At 33.5% G+C, this 24027-nt stretch overlaps 1 protein-coding gene across 4 annotated transcripts in view; it reads left to right on the forward strand.

Annotated features, from left to right (window-relative positions):
* The window catches only part of LOC132704061 (NAD(+) hydrolase sarm1), an 89811-nt gene that overhangs the window by 38347 nt on the left and 27437 nt on the right, over positions 1-24027 (forward strand). The window contains exon 1 of one of the 4 annotated variants that reach the window (XM_060673718.1): positions 6833-7139. The exons of 2 other annotated variants lie outside the window; for them this stretch is intronic. In XM_060673718.1, the coding sequence (XP_060529701.1) occupies positions 7068-7139 (72 nt within the window). In that variant the 5' untranslated portion in view covers positions 6833-7067. Of the gene's footprint in view, positions 1-6832; positions 7140-20677; positions 20942-24027 lie in introns of those variants that run through there. One more of the 4 variants, XM_060673719.1, reaches the window with a different exon arrangement.

Raw genomic sequence — 24027 nt, forward strand, 5'->3', positions numbered from 1 at the left:
TTTAAAGCGTCAAAATGACTCATAGTTCTGGCACGATATATATACTTATTTTGTGTGTGTGATCGATGTTCCAAAAAAGTATGTTATTCTATATCGGGGAAACTTATTAAGATTTTCAAGTCTGAGTGTTTCGGCTTCCTGATTTTTCCCTTTCTTTGCCGTTACCTTATTTTCCAAGAACAAATAGCCCTAGTCATCATCGGCATATTTATGCGTATGATATTTGAGGCTGCAGTGTTCGGTTTACATTACAAAGAAAATTTTCATTTCATTGCTAATAGAGTGTCGGTTGTGTGTTGTCGAATGGACCGACCCTGGTAATCTCAGCCAGTATGCGCGAGTTTTCCTTACTATCCAGACTTTCATTGCATTTCTTGCCGATTGGTGGCGTCTCTTGTACATACGTCGTTTGATCTCCAGACAAAAAAACGAACTTTCACTACTATCTATGTGTATTCGGATAGCGGGACAACCGGATAGAACATGATTTAAAATTTTGAATGAACATTTACCTGAGTTTGGTTTATTTTGAAATTTAAGGATGAGATATAAGAAGATATGGACTTTAACTTACATGTAAAATAACACTAAATTAATTTAACCACAGCAGTGAATGTCATGATTGCTATTTGACTACTAGAAAGCTGGATCCTATACTTTTCTGTGCAATAGTGCCTTCTGCGATGTAGGGGTTGTGAAAACTCTTGATTTGAACACCCTGTATAATATCCAATATTCTCATGCGCCTTTCAATTCGTATGACATTTCGATATCTAAATACTAAGATTTTCGAAATCAAGCAATTTTCTCTAAAAATCGAATTATTTGGACATATTTGGTAGGTAGGGTAGCCATAAAATTTTATGTCTTGTAACAGTTTGAAAATAGTCATTCTATTAACAAAGAATTTTTTTACCAATCTTTATTTAAAAAGTTAAAAGAAAATAAAAGGGGAGCAGATTATTCATATGATATTTTGATGAACCTTTTTATTATTTGGGGAGTATGGACGGATTAAAAGGTAGGATGCTGAAGGTTCGACGAGATGTATCCTGATTTGCTACGTATGAATATGAGGAGTTTATACGAATAGAAAGTAGCTTTAGTAATTATGGTTCGAAGCTCAAGGCCGAAACACGATTACATAAGGTCTTCACTCATCACAGGAAAACAATAACATTACCTTAGCCAATTTTTACGCTTATCCGCAAGCAGAACAAAACTTGGTCTTAACTCACGCTTTTATGCACAAAATTCTTGAAAATCATGACATGTACCCGACTAAATTCATAAAGGGATAATAATTTACCGAGAAAACAATAAAAAGCAGATAGACTTTTGTGACGCCATCCCTTAACGCCCCCACGAATATCATAAGTTTTTAAAGAAAGTCATTTGGACGAATGAAGCCAAGCTTTCACGAGTTGAAATGCATTTGATTGGAAATGATTTTTTGTCTTCTTAAAGCTTAGCAAATAAGATTCACAATTTACGGCAAAATATTATATTCGATCAAATTTCCGAAATTACTTCAAATGTCTGACGATCGATGGTTGAGAAGATGGGGCTCTTGGAATCACCAGATTTCTACTTGTGGGGTACTCTGTAACCAAGAGAGAACGAGTAATTATCTGCATAGAGTTAAATCTGAAAGTGATAAAGAAGGTCACAATTTATTCTGTAAACGGTAAAATTTATTGCAATTTAGAGTAATTTTGGTTCGAATTTGTTCTCTTGGACATAATGTCCATATATAATACATAATTTGATCAAGATTTGGTATTTTTAAATACGCATTTATTTGTCAATATGCTCTGACATTTAGCTGATATGTTGTAGGTTCTCTCTGAATGACTAATTGTATTATATAAGAAACATGATGAAATATGTTCATGATAATCTAATACAAAAATTTCATTATTAATCAAACAATACAAGATATAAAATATCACAGTTAAATCAGAATCACCCATATATTTGGTTGAAATTTTTAAGCAACAGTCTGTTATGAAGAAAAATAAAAATTATACAATAAGAAATTTCGTGAATTTGTTTGACGAATGTTTGATATCAAAGTGGTGCCTTATACTGGTCAAATTGTCAGTGTAATGCTGATATTAAGGTGATACTTTGGTAAATTTTTGAAGAAAAGTGCTTTTATTTCGAAAACCTTACTTATCATTTAGGTATAGAAATATAATACATCAGTTGAAGAATATTGGATAAATGGTGTTCCATTTGCCAAATTTGACTTTTTGCCGATTTCGTAAGAAGCGGCAAAATCTAGGTCTAGTAAGAAATCCATTAATATCTCGAAAAACGCAAAAGATGAACCTGATGAAAAACATTTTAAGGAAATTTCCAGCTCAAGTTTTCCCAAAACGTTTAACCGAGACACCCTGTATATTAAGGCGATTCGGTTATTCTTCACTTCTAAAATTATTGTGTCTATCTTAAAAAATGAAAAGAAGTGTTTTGTAAAATAAAACAAGACAATACATCTTTAAGCTTGAGCCCCTCTTATCCGACAGGGTTTTAAACGTTACGGGATGTTAACTTATTATGCCCGAGATTGTTTTGACCTCTTGTTTTTTTTTCATTCACATTAACGTTACGCCTCCCAGACGGGATTCAAAATGTACGATGATTCACGCACAGAATCACCCAGAACCAAAGACGTTGATGCTTCGTACCTTAAGCGGTTCCGAGAATCGATGTAGTATGACTTCACTGAGACGGAACGTTTCATTTGTAGACAAATTTTACATAATATAGCTCGAGTAAATGAGTCACCGTTTGGTTATTTACGAGAGAATGCCGTCAGAAACAGATTGCTTTTTATTGGTAAATTCATTCATAAGTTGCTTGTAATGACGCGTGCCGTTGTACGATTTAATTGAAAGCGAAGTAATGGATACTACGAATTAAGTGATTCAATAAAAAGAAAACCCAATTAGGAGTACGTTCACCCTTTGAAGTGGAAATGTCACGTTCATTTAGAAAAAAAAATTGAGATACTTTTTGCGCACAGAAATTTTAAATTGCCTATAAATTTAAATTTAATTTAAATTTATGAATTAATTAATTTATTTACTCAGTTAAGAAGTTTGGAATGTATATGGCGCCTTATAAACTAAGTTCTGTGGTTGTAATCTATACCCAGTGACACAATAAATCTATTATTGCTATAAAAATGTGCCACATTTAAAAAGTGTATTTTACCCGTATTTTTACGAAATGGCGTATATAAAATTTTACAAACTTGCAGAAGAAATCTCTAGAAGCCTTTTCAAATTTAGCATTTGACATACGCCACTTCCTAGAAATGGGGATTACATTGGATTTTAATCAGTGGTATTGCAGATATTTAACATTTTACATCCCAAAACGATTTATCGAGTTTGTCACAATCATTTGGCAGAATTTTTGCATTTATGATATAAACGGTAAGAAACCACTGATTAAGAAGTATTTGCCAACAATTAATTTATCAGATACGTAATTTTGCAAAAAAAAAAAATGTTTGCCGAATATTAATATCATATGTCAGTTATACTTATAATTTATTCCATATAAGCGTAAACTGCATTGTTATTATTTAAAATTATTAAAATTTAAGATTTTCAATTTAATGAAATAGAAAATCTCGCCTTATGCTGCAGTTGTTAATAATTATGTTTCGTCGAAATGATAGCTTTGTTTCTCTAATCCGCTCTATAATAGTCCCAGAAAATGTTTAACAAAGTATCATTTTGATTCTGAATGTGACATTAATGTTGATAATACTCAATTAAATTATTAAAAAATTAAAAATAAAATGGCTGCACACTTAATTTAACAAAAGATATAGGCTCCCACTCCCGCAGTAAAATTTAGTGCACATCCCAATCACGTTGGCCGTACAGTAAAAGAAATTTGTTTAAATTGCACATGATCATATATTTATCTATCGTATGGGAACGAATTTATACACCGGAAAATTTAAATTTAAAAAAATGTTTGAAATTACGAGTTAATTTTAGTAGCAAGTACATTGTACATCGTACTTGCCGAAGATGTACAAGAAGAAGGAGAAAAACCTCGTCGATGGTCAAAACTCAATATTTGACTTAGTTTGTGAACTGTTCCAAAAACGTTTTCTCTACAACGACACGAAAGCGAACCCTTCCTCGAGCAAATGCATTGACTAATAAAATTATTTACATCCACACGCGTATGCGCACGTATACGCCCGTATGCATACGTGCGAGCGTATACGTTCGCTAAGTGAATACGTTTCTTTAGGCCAATAGATCGCCATTACTTATGTAAATAACCAAAATTTCAAAACGGTCCTGCTCTTTGTTCATTATAAACATCTAACCTACCTAAAATCTTCATGGAGGGGATGAGATAGCCCTTGAATTCTAGTATCAAGAAATGAAAACCAACTCACTTAGTACAGTCCGCCTACTTTTTCCATTTTTATTAATAGAATGATTTTAACTCAAATGCTTTGTTAAAAAAATATTTTTTCGAATATACAATAAAGAAAAATGTTAATGAAGACGGGATTGTTTATAATTTCTTAGGAAATTCCATTACGCGGGGATTTAAATTAATTAATCACTCCGCGAGTGCTTTTACTATGTGTATGAAAAATCTTATTTGCATACATGTAATTGGAAAATAACAAGAAAAGAAACATTTGAAAATGGGGAGCTACAAAGTTACAAAAATGCAGGTTATTCTCATGACTCTGCTTTAATTAAGGGACCTTGAAATAAACATTCACGAATCTTTTTATATGAAAACTAGACATAGTTACTATGTAGCGTTTTGGTTGAGGTCAGCCTAAAAAAAAACGCGTTAAAACTAGGTAATGGAACACAGAACGTTTCACCTTCTATTAATTAAGAGCTATTAATTCCACCAAAGTGCGTAATTGAGTGCTTCCTACATTTTAATTTAAATTCATTTAAGATATTCCAATTAGTTTGTGATTTTTAATTTAATGTTTAACCTTCACAATTTTAGAAACCTAATTTCTCAAAGCAAAACTTAATGAAAATACGATACAACAAATTACGTTGCACAAACAAAAGATTTGTCTTGTCGAAAAATCTTAGATACACAATTCGAGGACTAAAACTCAGAAAGGCCAATTGAATTCGGAGAAACGAACTATAAAAAAAATCACTTTGCTCATTTAGATCAATTATTGGTAATTTTTTGGCACTTCTTTGATCTTTTGTCGACATTTTCTTTACACAATGTTTGGCTAAATTTCATAAAAAATAAAAATTGTAAAAATTCATGTTGAAAACTCACATTAGATAGATCGCAAAAATAAAAAAGATTTTCATTTTTTTCTATTAAAAAAGGTTATATTTTGAGGTTTCATGTATGGAATTATGCTTACCCAATAGATGAGCACTATAGAATTTACATAAGAATAATAATTAAAACAAAAAATTTCTGCAAATTGATCTTGGTAAACGTCCAATAGGTTGACAATGTTTTTCTCGAAATGTTTTTAATAGCCACCCGAATGTTCTTATAATATCTTTCCTGAGAAATAGAGAAGTTTAGTTCTAAATTTTTCAAAGAAGCCTTCATAGTGTAGTGTAGTTGTTGATAAATCAAACTGACTGACTGACGTTTCGCTAACCATTCTCTTTCCTTCGTCAGAAATTAAGTCAGCAAATGTCAGCACAAGTTCAATTTAGCAACAACCGCCTCAAGAGGCATCCAGAAGATTGGTAAATATATTAAATTTTTTGTGTTTCTTGGTATGGTGTGTATTTCTCAAAAAGATTTATAAATTCCTTCTGAAATTTATTAAATCTGGTGTTACACTTTTAAAATGTTTTGAGATTTTTGAATATGTAAATATTTTTATGCTTAATACTGATAAAGCAACATAATAAGCACATCAGTTGTTCTTGGCAGAGATGTATCGAACACTTAACTTCAGATAAATGATGTTTACAACATTGATCAAGTGCCTAATTTTCTCATCGAAATATTTCTTTCGCACATCATAATCCTATTCAAGGTTTTCTAAATGTATTTGCTGAATTTAAATAAATCCGTTCAAGTTAAATATCGCTTCAACACTAAGCGGCAGTTACACCTTAAAGATGCGTAAAACAATGCCTACCCCGTGATTAGCTTTAACTTTCCAATCGACTATAGTATATTGTGCAACAAGTGTGGTAAATGTCATTTGAGCCATGAGTGCTTAATAAACGAGTGATTTAAGAAGTTTACTGAACGTGTTGCATACTATACTTTTTCAGCGACCGTTAGTTTATAGGTATAACAACACGAATACATTCACTGACATGACCGTCAGAATTGACAAACGTAAAATCCCGGAAATGTCCGAAGTGGCTCATATCCGTGGGACAAGAAACTCAAGTGGTAAGTAAAGTGACGCTTCTCGCACGCTCGAGCGGTGTATAATTAGATATTTTACAGAAGGGAGTAGAAAAAACTTTTGATCTCATTGTCCAAGAATATAAGACGGGTTATAAATAGAAAAACATGGGGCATGCATCAAATTGCGAGAATTTGTTGCAAATCGTTTATTTATTGATCGCGAGCCAACGTTCTCGGCACACCTGCCCCAGTTCCGTACCGGGTAAAATAGGATTTCCCCAAAAATCGTACATGTCGACTTTCCGCTACGCGGCAAACGGGAGTAAAATTAATGGCGCCTTGTACAATAAACTCTCGCTTCTCCGAACAAAATTTTAAATCTAAACTTAAGTCGCGATGTACACGCCAACAGAGAGGGGAGCTTAAATACACTGACGTTTGGGACTGGCTTAACAGTCAAAGCCTTGAAACAAACCTCGAACCGTTATACAATCCGTGTCTTCACCGGACTTGGAAAGTTTGACTTTCTTTGCACGGAAAGCATTCGTCAATCGATTTCTTTTGTAATAGGCGATCCGATAACACGCGTTTTGCGTATTCTAAACGATTCAATTCCTGAAAGTGGGTTACACGTGTGATGTGATTTTTTTTGCGTGGTGTTTTTGGACCGTTGGACGTAGGTGTTTTACTAGATAACTTCAAGCATGGTGGTTAATAAGTTCACAATGCCTGCCCAACCAAACATAAACATGAGAAGAATGTTTCTGAATCGAAAGGTTAGCCAATTATTTTCTTTTTATTTTAGTGACCTTATTTTTGTATCATTTTGAGTAACTCCGGCGAGGACCACGAAGTTCAGAATTGTTTGCCAAACAACAGTTTAAGCCATTGTTGCGCTAATTTGCGATTGAAAAAGATCATTCGTTTAGCCAATATTGTGAGCCCATTTGGTACCCTTAATCTAATATAAGTAACAATATTTTTGCAAAGAACTAACGAATTTATATTATATAATGTAAGTAATATGAAATAAACTTCTTTCTAGTGCTGCACTCTTTATGTGTTCGCAATCTTGTGTGTGAATTCTTTTTAAAAACATTTAAAGCAACGCAAACGCCGAAACAATCCATTTTCTGGTTTGAAACATGTCGGCTTCTTATCACGGTTGGTCCAGTAAGAAAGTATTTCTTAAATAACAGTGCTATGTTTATTCTCTGGATATTTTTAAATAACCGACTTTTGGTATTCTAGTACATCATAAAGAGAGTAAATAACATTTCTTGACACGAAATTTACTCTATTACACAGTACTCTCACAGAGATATTAATGAATATTTAATAACAGTCATTAAGATTAATGTGAAAGAGTTGCGGTGATAAATTGCAAATTGTTTGTAATAACAGGTTACTAATATGGTCTAATTTTCACACAGTTTTCGATGTTTCCGGCGGGGCAAGTCTACACCCTCGGTTTTTGCACCACCAAATTATAAAATTAAGGAAATCCAAGCCAGATGGCTCAGAAGATAATCGAAAGAAATTTTTAATTTAATCATTTGGCCGCCGTCAGTTGTAACAAAAATTCGTCCTTGACAAAAATTCACATCGACAATCAAATTAGACGATGGTAATAATGTTGAATTGAAAACTAAAAGTGGTTCCAGTCAATGCATCGCTTTTGGTCGTAACAATAATGATGCTCAAACCAAATTTAAAATGCGCCGTCATAATGTGAACATGGTATCCAGAATTTCCAATTTGCTTAAAAGTTTTAGGCAGAAATTTTCCGCAGTGACATAAACATCTACTTGATATTGTATATTATTAATTTTAAGCGGGGTGAATTTGGGTATTAAAATATTGGCTAAAGCTGATTATTTCATAAATTAACATCCACAGTATATATTTTTTGGATCTGTTAAAGAGTACGGCTCTGAGTATCTATAAATTCGTGTTGGACCTTTATACGCACCTTAGTTCTTAATAATTTACCTTATTACTCCTGTGTAGTGTCAACATGTTTGCACATTTACTACGCCATTAAATATGATCTGACAATATATCACATTCGGCATCGGTATACAAATTTTCGACAATAGTCACGGACGGCAATGTGATTCGGATTCTGTTAGGGCATTGGCGAAAATTTAACCATAAACGCATTGCTTATAGATGTTACCAGTCTAATTCGATTTTAGGCCAAACTTCTTCATATGTTAAAATCAAAAAACTTACCAAAACTGCCATCATATTTAATTTTCGCGTATGGTAAAACCGTTCAGCCCAGGAAAAACTGGTTTTTGGTCAGTATTTGCTCCGTTCCTCGTTTCTAATAAACTGGCACTGGCAGGACACATCAGTTTGTGTAAAAGTGGCACCATTTTTGTTTGTAAATTAGGAAGTATTATGAAATATGGACAATGGCTTATATACATTTTTGGTAAGTAAAATACTCCTCGATCTAGATATACTGTAAATCAGAAGGTCATTACTACTACCACTTTTATAGTAGTTCCAGTTTTCGATGTAAATACACATACACAAAAGAGTATGTTGTCTATGTGTATATTAGTCTAAGCAAATTAGACATAAAAATGATGAATAGAACAAAAAATTTGCGCAAAAATTCGCTTTAATTGTGATGGACAAAATGATTGAAATGCCGTCAAGGTGGATGATTGTGCAGAAGAGGATGATTAACTAATTACATTTCATTAGTGGAATAGGCCTACAGAGGAAAACGGACCCGAGAACTCGACTTTAAGGGTGGCGTACAAACAAGCTCACAGTATATAAGCACTGGCATTAAAAAATTGTGTGTGTGACCACTAAAACTTGTTCATAAATGTCTAATGTCTAATGTCACAAAATACGGCGCTGGACTAACTTTTTTCTTCCCGCTGAGAACTACGTTTATGAGTGATGGGCGGGAGATACGTAACTACGGTATATTACAATATTATGAAGAATTTAATGAAGAATGTACCAAAATCTAGTCTAGTCCGAAAAGCGTTGTGAGGTCACCATAGGTGGTGGTTTTTAGATAAAAAGAGTTTTATTTTGGTACACTACAACTCATATTTTGCACCTTGACCATCTTAGACACAACAAACCCCAATCTTCTCAAGTAGGAATCAGCAATCGATATTTGAACTTATTAATTAGAAAGTTACCAAGCTTAACTTAAAATTTTACAAAATGTCCCGCGATTCGGCAGACAAAATAAACCGCTTATTTTGACACTTGATATGTCTGGCCGAGGTTACACTCCATGGTTTGTTTATTAATTACTTCCACTTCCTCTGGATACGCACTTTTGTGTTTTCTGTTTCACTCATTAGATTCGAGGCATTGTTTTCAACTCCCGCGCGTTTCGCGGAACGGGCAAAAACCGACAGGTGCATAAATTTCAAATTTAAAATATCACCCACGCGCGACATGTGTATGTCCCAAATAAACAAAAGTGTTGCAATGTTTCCTGTTTCTGATGCGAGAGCGACATGCCTTTAGCGCTGGCAGAATGAGAATAATTGGTAGCCGGGTTTAATTGAGAACAAAGTGTTAACATCGCTGCTGATCTTATTATATCCATCAGTGGAAACTACAGTTATGATAAAGATTTCTTTTTTTATTGTCATCATCTTTACATGGTTGTTCTAACATGTTTTTTAATTCCCAATTCCAATTTTATCTTGCATCTGGTTTAAACCGGATGTTGTTACTGACCTAATGTTTTAGTATTGCCGTAATATTACTACTTTCAGAACATTAAAAATATTTATTACATTAACAGCATTCTCTCTTACTACACAGCGCAAATTTGGGAGTATATGCTGACAGGGATAACTCCAATATTAATACTAAAAATATAATCTAATCCGAGTAAAAGGATCTTATATAGAGATTTCGGCAAAAGTTGCTTGTTTAGCATTTTGCCTTAGGATGAGTTGGTCCAGATATTTACTTCATGCCTTTTTATTTACATATTTCCAGTAATCTCATTGAGATTAGTGCTTCTGGAAATTTGTTGAAATCGTTGTTCGAGACTAATGTGACATTTGTTTCTTCGAATTTCACAAAGAAATGAAATATTTTAAAGACTATAAAATAGGTATTCATTCAATGTTTCTTTTTGCATTTCTGAAGCATTACATATTTTCTTAGTTAAATAATACTTTTGGTAGTTTATTCTACGCAAAATGTTCAAGAATATACATTTTAGTTTCGTTTGAGTCGGGAAAAACAGTTTGTGATAACAGTTATTCGCGAGGAACTTTATGAAATAATCTGGTAATCCAATTTTGAAATTAATTTCGAATTTGTGGAAGGTTTTATTTTCCCGAATACATAGTAGAATTATTAAATAACGTGGACGTCATTATATTTTATATTACTATATTACGTTGAAAACGGAATGTACAGTACTAACTACAGAAGAATTGAAATGAATTCAACGTGGTATAAAAAGAATGCCGTGTATGCTGTCTTCGGTGGTTTAGTCCTAAACCTAAACCCTTTTTGAATTTTTCCCTATTGTAACCTAATTTTAATATTTTTCGAATAGTTAAGAAGTGTTTACAATGGAATGTTGCAGTAGGTATTTATAATCAACAGGGTGTCAAAAAATGCAATTTAACCGTATATTATTTACTAGGTATTCGGTTTTGTGGCATTCTAATAAAACTTATAATATACAACCAAATTTTTTTGATGTAGTTACTGGATCATAACACCTATTACTGCGTTTTTATCTTGGGATTTTACTAGTGGAATAAGTTTCAACGATTTTTTCGAGGGACTGGTAAATTGGAAAAAGCGTAAAAACTCAATCGTAACAGATAACAAAAATGTTGCGGAGTCTATCCGTTAAAAAAAGTAGGTGATATCGTTTTGACGCGTGCTTTGTTTGAAGAATCATCGGAATTAATATGTGGACTTTATCTCTAGAAACATTTTGCTAAAAAACTTTCAGCAAGTATGAATTCCTTCGAAACAGGCGGCCACTCCGATTTAATTTTAGTGTAGATCTAATAATAAAACACTATTTATTTAGATTGCGCGCAGTAAATATTTGCAATACCTTGGGGGTTCCAAACCTTTTTCGAAACTATATTTACTTATCGTTATTTTTTAAGTGGGTCTTAATAAAACGCGACGTAGCATTTTTTGTATTTAATCTCCCACGCGCCATGGCTAATAATTTCTGAAATGCGATACTATTATTGTTTTTCTATATGCCGACGCGATAAGAGACATAACATGACACCTATGCCTTTATTTAAATCTACATAATCACGTTATTTGAAAATCTAATACCTCATCAGAAACCGCAAGTCCAAAGAAATTCGAATCCGCTTGGTTACAGATGGAACAACGCAACGGGGTTAAAGTCCCCTAGACGATTATAAGTAACTGATGTCCCGGCTATTGTAAGGTCAGTTCGAGGTCAAAAATTGTTATTTTAGTTAGATGTAGTGCATTGTTTCAAAACACCGTCCTATTGTTCCAAAACTTCAAGCGCGTGAGATTCAGTTCGAAAGGGTTAAGAAGCTCTCCATCAATAATGACAACTGGGACCAGATGATGATGGAAGGTAAAATGTCAATAAAAAGACAATTTCCTCTCTATCGAGGTACAGACAGTTTCTATGTTAAACACGAGGGTGTTTTCTCATTATTTAAATCTGCTGAATTCTGTTTAAACTTCGCGTTATGTATGTTTGTTACTTGTTTCTTCATTAAAAGGTAAACTCCGATACCGTATTTTTTGTAATGCTATTAATATAAAAGTGCACAGCTGTTTCTACATCGAGAACGTTGTTCGGGTTAGTTTTCTGCATTTATGCATAACAATGTTACAGCCATTTGAATTTCCTCGTGTAAAAAAGTTTCTCACGATGTTTGCAAAAAATAATGTGTTGTTGATTTGCTAAATCATACTCGGTCTGACGCGATTGTTTCGAAGAAAATAGAAAGTTTTAGCCTTTGCGCCTTTGAATCAGCAAAGAATTTATATCGGCTATGATGAAACATGATGCTTTCTTTGTGTCAACGACTTATCATTTGGGATTTTATTGAGTTAAATTTAAACGAGTGATGGCAAATAAGAAAAAATTTGACTAATTTCACGATCACATTTAAAAATGTCTCTAAATTTTTCAGTGCAGCAATCTGGTGCGTAGTTTGAGGTTAAAATTACGACCACATAACACTCTATTAAGTCAAAGAAATAATGTTCTAGCTCGACTTATTTGAAACAAAAATTGTTGATGTTATTTCCTGCACAGGGGAAAATATTTAAAAATGTTTTTTCATTATCCATGCTTAAATAAATAGACTTATAATTTGGTTAAGGCTTTCGCGGCCCGTTGATAAGTTATTATCTTCATTCGGGTTTAAAGGCCGTCGTCGATTGGAATTACTTCCTAACGTTTCGCTAGCACGAGTGGCGAGCTTCTTTAGAGGTCCTTCCATCTCCGATGTTGACTGCAGTCTACGTCCAACATCGGAGATGGAAGGACCTCTGAAGAAGCTCGCCACTCGTGCTAGCGAAACGTTAGGAAGTAATTCCAATCGACGACGGCCTTTAAACCCGAATGAAGATAATAGCCTAGACTTATAATTGTCTAGGATGAACCCAATGGACCTGCTGTAAAAAAGCAACGCCTAGAAAATTAAAAAAGAAACATATACGTTCCTTTTAAAAAATTTCTAAAATGCTTAAGTTCATTAAGTGGGGTTGTGGAATTGACCGGTCAAATTTATTTATGTCAATTGACCGGTCAATTAAGGAGTAGTCAATTGATGGTCAATTGACCAGTCCCAACACTAATATTGAGTTTTAATAATTTTTTTCTTATTTGACACTTTAACATAAAGTAAAATATTTTATGGCAAAAAGAAGATACGCAAAAGTTGGATCATTAAATACATATTTTGGTTTTTTCCAAACTGATTTTAACGTGCTATTTTATTAAAAATTTCGAGAAAAATAATTTATCTGACTTCCTTTATCGAAGTGTTTCTTTCCATCGCACACAAATCTTCCGATACCTGACAAATAGGTTTCTTGACATTTGGCGACTGCCTATCATCATTTAAATTAAAGCTATAGCAATTTTAGTTTACCTGTGAGTCAAACAAGAAAAAATAAATTTCGCATACACGAAACAAGGAATTGCTTACTACGATTGTCATCAAAAATTATTGCCATACCTTATCGGCATTGATTAAGATACACTTTATTTTATTTCAAAAGGTAAGCAATATTATCGAGTTTATAAATCATACACTGAATTATAATTTGCAGCTTTCTGCGTTTCTCGCGTGAATTTTAACATAAAATCATTATGTAACATCTTTGATTTTCTATTTTTTTAAGAATCTCTCAAAATAAACGCAGGTATCGCAGGACTTTAAGATTTATGCCAGGGTATTAAATGGATTATGAAAATAGTTTCTAATTTATTTAAACGCTGAATCGAGAATTTCCATTTACGTTTCAAATAAAAATTTCAAGTTTCTACAAATATTAGTTACAGTCCATCTTAGGCAAGAAATACTTAATGCAGAATAAACATCTGTTGGGATGGGTTTTACCACGGTCCTGCGAAGGTCTACGGTTATGGTACTGAAAAATACTTTTTCTATTCCCGCTTGTAAAATGCCAAATTATCCACCGATCTAGCGTGCGTGAATCCGAGCCACTTCGGACAATTCCGGCATTTTACCGCACGGATTTGGGAGCAATCGGATGTTTTCGGAGATATTTCCCACGCTTTGAATTTTGACGTTCGTCAATTCTGACGGTCATGTCAGTGAATGTATTCGTGTTTTGCAACACGTTCGGTAAACTTTTTAACTTACTGGTTTATTAAACACTCGCTCCGCTCGTGTCAAATAAATTCGTGAGACAAATGCCGTTTACAGCAGTTGTTGCATAATATACTATTTTCTACTCCCGTGTGTAAAATGCCTAATTACCCACCGATCTAGCGTGCGGGAAGCGTCATTTTACCACGTCAGTTTTGTTTCCCACGGATCCGAACCACTTCCGACAATTCCGGGATTTTAGCGCACGAGTTTCGGATCAATCGGATATTTCCATGTTATGTCAGTGAATATGTTCGTGTCGTTTTGCGAAAATGTACCCAACTAACCAAAACTAACGGTCGTAGAAAAAGTATGGTATGCAACACGTTCGGTAAACTTTGCTGTTTACCGCACTTGTTACATAACATACTAAAAACGTCAAAGCAATAAATGCACAACATTTTTGGTCGTACAATATTATTAAGAATTTGTTAATTCTTTTAACGTTTATAGCACGTACTAGCCCTATGCCTTGTTAGCGCACCCTGTATAATGGGCTTGGCAACTCTACAAACAAAAAGAGGATGATGATAAAATTGGCGGTTCGGACTTATAACCCCGTGATAAAGTATAGGAAGGATCCATCTAATCGATTACTTGCTTTATAAATCAATGAGCGTGATGACATGTTCAGCTTTAGATTAATGCGATAATGAATCAAACTACTGACAGATAACTAACGCTATGAGAGGAATAATTTCAGGTGATTGATTTGTTTGAAAGGATTGTTAATTGCATGATTAAACGATAAGACGCTTCAGCATAGCTGTTTGCACGAATACTTTTCGACAACTACGTGGTTTAATTCTCGTATACTTTTTTCGAAACTTGTTTTTTACGAACACTTCTAGGTATGTCGCGCAGCCATAATGCTCCTTATTTATTTCAAACCACTACAGGGCATAATTAGTCGGAGTCGGCATATCTAAGTATGTATTGCGACGCATTGAAAATTAAATTGATAAGGGAAGCATCGCTTATCACCGTATACGCCAAGTGTATGCTATATTATTCGTATAATTGTTCTATTTGTTTATATTTATAATCGTAAAAAGAAATAATCGTAAAAAATAAATAACCACTTAAACGAGATTTTAGTAGTTTTGTGTATAAATCAATATGAAAATAATAATTATGCAACGAGTTTCCTAAACGACACTTTAGTCACCAGTTTGTGTAGGCAGTTTATAAACATGCTGCATAACATTAGTTTCGAGTACACTTTTGCAAAACAACATGAATGTGTAATACGACTGACGAACTTTAAAGAATTTGACGTTTGTTCGTTCTTAACCTGTGATTAGATTACCGAACTCTCTCGAAGTAGTTCGCGTCAGTGTTTAATGAATCTCACTCACAAAATGATACTTTGCGCACTCTTGATTAGTCCATAATAATATATTTCGGGACTAATCTTGACATATATTTTTCCTAATTTCCGAAGCTTTACGAACCACCCTGCTAGCTAGCTAGACAATTTTTTTTAATCTACTGGACAATGCGTAAACAGGTAGATTTTTAACCGCCAGACGAACCGGCATTTGCCTCAACAGCTGATAAACAAACAGCGGAATACGTTAAATTTAAAATAGTGATGATTCATGCACAATATTTGAATGATTCATCTTCATTGATAACAGGATCTTAAAATACCAATGAACGTGGAATATATATGCATAGTATTATGTTATTGGTATTGTTGTAGAAATACCGATTGCGTCATTTTAATACGAATTATAACGACGTAACGGCCATTACGATTCGTTAATTTGCAAATTTGTTTCATTTGTTTTCATTCACGTTTCAACTGAATTGAGTTAAAAAGATACAATATACATATATACATAAAATAGATGATAATACTATACTTACCCGTACATGTAAAGCATATACTTGCATATATAGCAACCTATTTAGCAATGAGATAAGTAAAAACTTGTGTACAAAATTATGTTATTTTAGGGGGTAATTATTAATAATTAAATTAATTTTATTAATAATAATGTACCTAAAATTGGGTAAATAATTTTTCATCTGAAACTCAATTCAATAATAAACTAAAATAAAATAGATATTTTATGTAATTTGAATAAGTCTTTGGAAAATGGATGTTTTTTTTTGTAATAGTACTGAAACTATGCTCGTATGTAATGTATAACGGTTGTACCGAATATTATTCTTATTAGCTGTTGCTTGTGTATGATTAGAAAAGTTTGAATATAGAATAGAGTATTACTGGCTCCCAACTAATTCACACGCACAGTATTGGTAACAGGTTAAAGTTTACGATAATGAAAATATACAAATAATAATAAATAAATCACCATTTCCTAAATTAACAAACATACAAGTCGCCCTAACTTACTGATAATGATGTACCTGTACATTAGTTGAGACGTGGTATAAGAATTATTTGTGTCATTCTGTCACATTTTAATTTGGAACTACAAATATTTTAACCGAGTGCGCGCAGCCAAGAAAATGGTAATAGTATATTAAGCAACAAGCTATTCATAAAGGCAATTTTAGTCACGAGTTTTATTTGGCATGAGTACAGTGGATGTTTATTAAACGAGTGACTGAAAAATTTTATCAACGTTTTGTGTACGATACTTTTTCTACGAGCATTAGCTCTCAGGTAAATTTTGGCAAAACAGCTCGGGTATATTCCTGTTCGCAAACTCGTGAGTAAAGTATCGAATTTCCGAATGGTTGTCGACCGTAGGTAACCAAGTCTTAAAGTGACAAGTTCCCCACGCTTGATCGGTGCATATTAGGGAGTGGAAAAAATAAGTTATTTGGCCAATGGAAATGTTTCGGTCTAACTAAAGAATGCAGCAATTGCTTTCTTGACCAAATATTAAAACGTTCGCCTCATCGGAACGTGCTTTGGTATGAACAACGCCGGAAATACAGCCCGTAAAATGATTTTCTTATCGATATGTTCCAAAAAACAATTCGTTATTTAAACATCGTAAAATGTTCGTATTTAGAATAACACGTCCTGGGATTTATCACCGAGAACGACATGCGTCGCACCATATTGTCAAATAATATAAAACGGTTGATTAGTCGACCCAGCAATTTCCACACAGAGATGCGCGGGTGACGTTTTTGACACATTAGCCGCGTTTCGTTTAACGATTTAGCTATTGTTTGCGGAACACTTTTGCCGTTTGTAATCGGTGTGTCTGGAATTAGATCCGTTACGCTTTTTGGAAAACGTGACGTCCCCATTCTGATAAGCTGGAGTACCCAGTCAAAAATTAATCTTGGAAAGATGAGCATTTGTTTCGATATTAATAGGTATTGTGCTACTTGCGATCTGCGATGACTGTAATACTGAATGAATGTTGAACCCAAATAATTTACAGGAATTTCATACATGGAGCAGATTAAAATTATTTGAAAGTGTTTAACGGTCGTTCCTATCAACATTTTTAGGGACATCTAACGTTCGTTTAGATTAAGCGAAACTTTCGTTTGTTAGACTACGGATACCAGACTTTAGGTGTCTAACGCTAACCTAACTGAATACTCACTAATTAAATTATTGAAGGTATACAACCACTTTAATTAAATTTGTATATTTCTTAATACGTACTGTTTGTGTACGAAATAATATTTTAGTTTAAATTGTGATGATTGGCTAGTTCTCATGGTCATGTCCAATCAATTGGCCGGTCACTTGATTGAAATATTTTTCAAATACCATTAAATTTATATTTATTTATTTATCGTGCGCATTACGTCGCCGTCGAGTCCTTCTATGTTCCTTGAAGGTAGTTAATTATACATCACAAACGCCTAATAATTTTTTATACAATAAGTATTATTTATTATTAAATAATGACAGATAATACATTTTTTGACTAGTCAATTATGAAGTGGTCAATTGACACTAGTCATGTCACCCGCCAGTTAATGAATGTATTCGTGCTGTACACTTTTTTAGACACTCGGTTATTACACGATAAGCCAAATGTGATTATAACAAATATTTACCAACAATTTCAGATTACAATAATCAAAAAAAGCATTTGAATACAAATCCAGCAAAAAACCATGTGCTTCTTTCGAGAAATTTAATAAAACAAAACAAAGGAGGTCCATCTTTAGAATAAAATTATAAATATCATATTCAAAAAATTGGAAGGAATTCGATACGAGTGAACCTTTATACTGTTTTATTATATTTTATATATACATACATTTTTTAAATTATTAGCAAAAGCTTCTTTATTCTTATTGTTCTAAACCGTTAATAAAAAATTAAGTAAGGAAGGATGAAATATCCCTCTTAATATACACATTTGGCCACACACTGTAGTGGTTGCAACCCTGGCAAGGTAATTTTTAGCTGTATAATCAATCCTAAAATAAACAGATGTCTTTGATTTTTGATTACCGGTAATGTGTCGAAAAGTATCTCCTATGTTTAAAATATTGATCGGCAAAAAATGCCTACTGGTTACATCAAAATATTCAGAGATACTCTGACTAGTGATTGTAAGGTAGGAAAAGCTAACGCTGATCTAAGTAATCTATCAGTTTTTATTATTATTCAAAGATTTTGTTAAATAGTCAACAATAGAGTAACTTAATGTTACTTATACTGGAGACCTAATTATCGAATAACCACAAATTTCTTTAGTACACAATAATTATGATTTAGCCACTGTAATTTTCTATTTAAGGAGACAATGCATACGTTATACGTAATCACGAGCGGATGTTTCCGTGTAAAATTTTTATTAATATGAATCATAACCGGATATATCGAAACATTTTGGGAACTTTGTCAAATATTTTCCATGTTATCTTTGTTGTTATCAGTTCGCCTAATCCGCTTATCAATTTTAAATTTAAAACGTTTACAATACCATAGGATTTAATGTCAAAAGAATTTTCTATAAAACTAATTTATTTAGCCAACAAGTTTTTTTTTATGTCGTTGTAAATATGTCCATGATTCAATTATCGTACATAATTTGTATGGGGTAATATTTTTCGAATTTGGAACTATGTTGTTTGTGTCCATCCACAGACGTATTCTCAGAATTCGTACGGGTTAGAGATTTTTATTATTAAACGCGGTTGAATCAAATATGGAATGTCAATTACAGGATCCTTTAATAATCAAAATCATAAGACCTTAAAAAAAATATTTCAGTGAACGGGTTTAGGAAGCGAGAAGCGATGTTCCTCTCGATAGAAGCGAGTTGCGGCCATTACGACAACATAGCTTTATTTAAAAGAATTTTAGTCGGAAGGAAAAATATGTATATATAGTCGCACCAATCGAATGTTAATAACTTAAGAACGAGATTAATAAACACATACTTTTCGTGCGTTTATCGGCTTAAAAAGACATTCTTGAAATTAATCGAACCCGTCTGGAGCCGGCTTAATAGTATATGATATATTTTTTATAAAATATGCTGGTTAACAGTTTGAATTATAATAATTTATAGCGCAAAATGAAGTTCACTGAAAATAGCGTACCTGAATGATCAATAACGCTGTTTTTGCAGAGTAACTTATTAGCAATGCTAGTTTACAATATTTTGTATAATATAGAAATGCATTATTAATGGGTAAAGATGAAAGAGAATTTTTTTCTAAATCAAGAAGAAATTTTACAATTTTAAAGTAGCATTTACTCCCTTTAACTTAACGTTTTGGTTGGTCTTTGCTTTCATTCATTCTTTTTTTTCTTTGACCAAGACCTTAGGACCGCTCAGTTAGCCTTATAAATCTGAAGGTTAAACGAAAGTGCAGAATCGGACTGGGGCCACGGACAACTTGTATATCAAAAATTCTGAAAATTAGTTTCATAATATGGAAAGGACATAAAATGAGGCAAGGCATGTAAATTGGACTTTAACACTTTTTTTATCTCCTGCCCTGTTTCATGTTCAGATGTTTCAAACAGTCTGCTACTTTCCCAAATGCGCCTTGCCTTTCACTCTCTTTTCCGGGTACAGTTCGAAAGTTGCTGTCAACCAAAGAGTTTCTTTCCTATTTCAAAAACGGCGTTTCTCAATTTTTGCAGAAATTTTAAAATTTTAATTCGAATTGAGAAAAAAAATAGTTTAAAAAATACTGCAAATATTTCGAAACACTCTCAAAATAAAAAGGTGCAAACTAAGATCGGATGCATAGATTGACCGTGTACATTACAAGCTCTGACAAGTCGGCAAGTGCTTGGCCGGATGCTACAATTTCTCTAGCTCTGGCTGTTGCATTACAAGTAACTTGTGATAGTGGTCTAGACAAATTTTCTTTCTTCTTGTTTATTGTTTTTTTTTACAAATATTTCTTATGTTCACTATCCGCATGGTCCTTCGCGCCGTGGCAGCCTCACGCATGACATTCGGCGAAATTCTTTGCCACTTCTCGCGCTGGTCGCCATTCATTGTAGCCAGGCGGCCCGTATACACACATTGCGCGCTTGTAGGTTTTCCTCGGGACGGCCTTGTATAAACAACATATGACTGCCTGGTTTCAGTCGGCAATAGCCTTACAACCGATTGATTTGTATCTGAGTACGTTAATTTGATCCGAACGAGCGCGTTGTGCCAATTCCGTGACGCGATGGGATTGAGTATTTAGCGCGAAATCTATAACGTCGACGGCAAAGTGATAAATACAATGTTCGATTGCAGAACTTTTAAAAAATGGATAAACCAATAGCAATTAAAAAGGTTAGTGGACGGGAACCAGCAAATCAACACCATTTTATAACGCTATACTCTCGGATATGTTAATGCGGTTTTGTAAGACCCAGACGCAATTAACGGATAGTTGTCTAAGGCCGGCGCATGATATTGGTATAAAAAGTATTTATGGGATATTCTAAAATGTGGTCGAAATTCAGCAGTTATTATTAATAAGAATTTTAAAAGTGCAAAAACAGTAAAGTCAGGCGAGAAGCAACAACAGCAACTGCGTTTTTTAAGTACCTTGCGATAGAGTAATTTTTCTTGTTAATCTACCTCTATTTACTGGTCAACTGGTCAACAAGGTCAACCCTTTCTTGTCAACTATTTCCTTGTGGTTCAGTTGTTCACCTCAGAATTTTGAAGACTTGTTTGCAGCAAATTTTTGTATCTACCATACAAGACTAAAATAACATTCTTTTAAAAAAACCATATAATGATAAGCTAGACCAAATTCGCATTAATTTAACAGACTTCTGCCTTCAAATCTTATTGGGGTCCCTGAGGGTTCAATGACAGGGCACTTATCTTTACAATTTCAACCTACCTGAACAATTGATATATCTTATCATAGAATTTTCTCTTTGTCATTGTCCATTAAACTTAGGAAACGTTTAAACTTAGTTAAATGATGAGTTATGGGTTAAGAAGTAACTCTAAAAAACAAATCACTTAATTGACCATCAACAATCAAGTCATAAATCCAGTTTCCTGTAAACACCACTGGAGTTGACAGACAACTGAGTCTTAAGGTAATAAATAAAGATTTCGGCCATCCTAAGCTACTGTGAACTCCTCTATCGCCTACAACAGTGGGATGATGAGAACTTGCTCATATCCTGGAAGCCTAAGTTTGCACCTTTGGGCGGTTACCTTAAGTAACTCAAGTATGCATTTCGGTGTAGGTATGCCGTAGCACACTTGAAAACATTGTGTGAGCTCTTTAACTGCTGAGACCTTCGCTGTCTCTTAATTGACAGCCATCTGGTCTTCTCTCGACAAAAAACCTAAGGGGCGCGCTAAGAATTGGAAGAGAATGGCCCCAGTCACTTCGACGGTGACTGGTCAAACTGTACTAGATGTAAAATTCTTGCCTTACACACATTTCTTTTCATCAGAGCGAGTTGTTCAACATTTTTTCAGGATCATATGAAGTGACTCATTCTAAAAAGTAGAAGCGATCCTCGCGTCTATTTATATATAAAATAATTATTATGACCAAAACGTGCTGACAGCGAAATATTCCATCGAACTGAATACTTTGAACTTCCTAAAACAAATTAAATCCCTTTCTTTTTTTTTCATCTAAAGGTTACAAGGTTACCAAGATAGCAAGTACGTACAAAAGCTTCTCTTTTCCGACTTAACATATAAATCAGAAGCAGTATTGCTTTTGGTTTCTCAGCAAAATGAAAATTCAGAGTTGATCTTCCCCCTTTACTATTACTAAGCACTTATTTTTGTTATTTTATTATTCCTTCCGTTTTGTTTGTTTATACAAATACCACTTATTAGCAAATTACTACCAACTCTGTTACCACTAATTATGAATATCTGGTAGATAACTTCTTATTACACTCCTAAGCAGGACATGCTTCTCTAATATCGCCTTACAAGTAAATAAGTTCCATAATGTTTTCCTCCGCTAGTATACTCTTCAAATTCGATCCCAATTATTTAAATGCTACAGATAATTCTACATTTTTGTGTTGTTTACTTAGTTCTAGAATTAACAAGATAACAAAATCTGAAATATTAAGCCTAAAGAGATCTGGACATTATCTCATTTGTTTAGCGCCCGACCGAAAGACTAGACAGACAATTAAACTATATTTACAACCGCAATGTTCACCTACACTATTATCTCTAAAGGAAACCGCACACCGCACAAGAACATTCCGAAATAACCAGAAGTCAATTTTAGTTCAAAGACCTTCTTGGCAGTCGAATATTTATCTTTTTATTGCACTGGCGCCCTATTGGCGGCAACAGTGACGTGCGTAATGAGTTCAAGGTGTTCTCAATGTATTAAAAATAGCACAAAATTGTTGTTACGTAGGTTAATGTAAAGTTATTGCGTCTAATTGAAAAAACAGTGAACGTATGTTTCCGAGAAATTATAAAGAATCGCATCGATTCTTTTTTAGGTGCATGTATTTGGTTAGTTTTCTAACGACATTCTGTCACATTTTTAAATTTTATTAGCAGTTATATTTAATATACATTTAATTTTAATAGAAACATAATATTGATTTGAAATTAAAAAAAAAGTGCATTACGTATAATATATTAGCTATATACAACCAAAGAGTAGTTACAATCCCAAAAGACAGGAACTATGAATACAGTACAATCCTGTAAACGTGAATAGAAAAGATAGTGCGAAGCTATTTCAATTACTTTCACTCTTTCTAATGGGTTTTAAAATAGTACCGGGATACACGCTAATCGTGCCTACTAGTTGGTCATTTAAAAAAATATTATTCATATTTATTCATAACACGCATATTCCTGTATGTCTATTTTATAAAATGTGCTCTCCCAAACCATTGCAACCCGCAAAGCAAGACCTATGCCAACTATATTGGGTTCTCGATTGGGTTAGAAGATACAGGGTAATTCCCAAAACTGACAGTTTTTATTGACTCACTGGAATATGGGTTTTTAAGAAGAATGCAAAGGCGTACTTAAAAAACAAGATGTTTTAAATTTCAAAGACGAAAAATATCAACAAGGCTAAAAGAACATGGAAGAAAGAGCTTTCAAACTACCACAAATAATCTCATCAACAGTTGCCAGACACACTCATCAGACAAGACGTCAAACTAAAATTCTTGCATGTAATTAATTTTTCTACCCAATAAAAATACGAAAATCCATAGAAATCTCTAAACAACCAAACAATTAACAGCAATTAGCTCCAGTGCACCCAACAGAATTTAAGCACATACAGAGTAGAATGCAAACCAGTTCAGTTAAGCTCTGAAGATACCAACAGGATGATTGGTGAAACAGCCGATGCAGGAGGAATCCAGAAGATTTGAAAATAGTAATTTCAAATTATTATCATA

This window comes from Cylas formicarius, unplaced genomic scaffold, assembly GCF_029955315.1.
Source record: "Cylas formicarius isolate icCylForm1 unplaced genomic scaffold, icCylForm1.1 PGA_scaffold_6__28_contigs__length_40554024, whole genome shotgun sequence".
Lineage (NCBI taxonomy): Eukaryota > Metazoa > Arthropoda > Insecta > Coleoptera > Brentidae > Cylas > Cylas formicarius.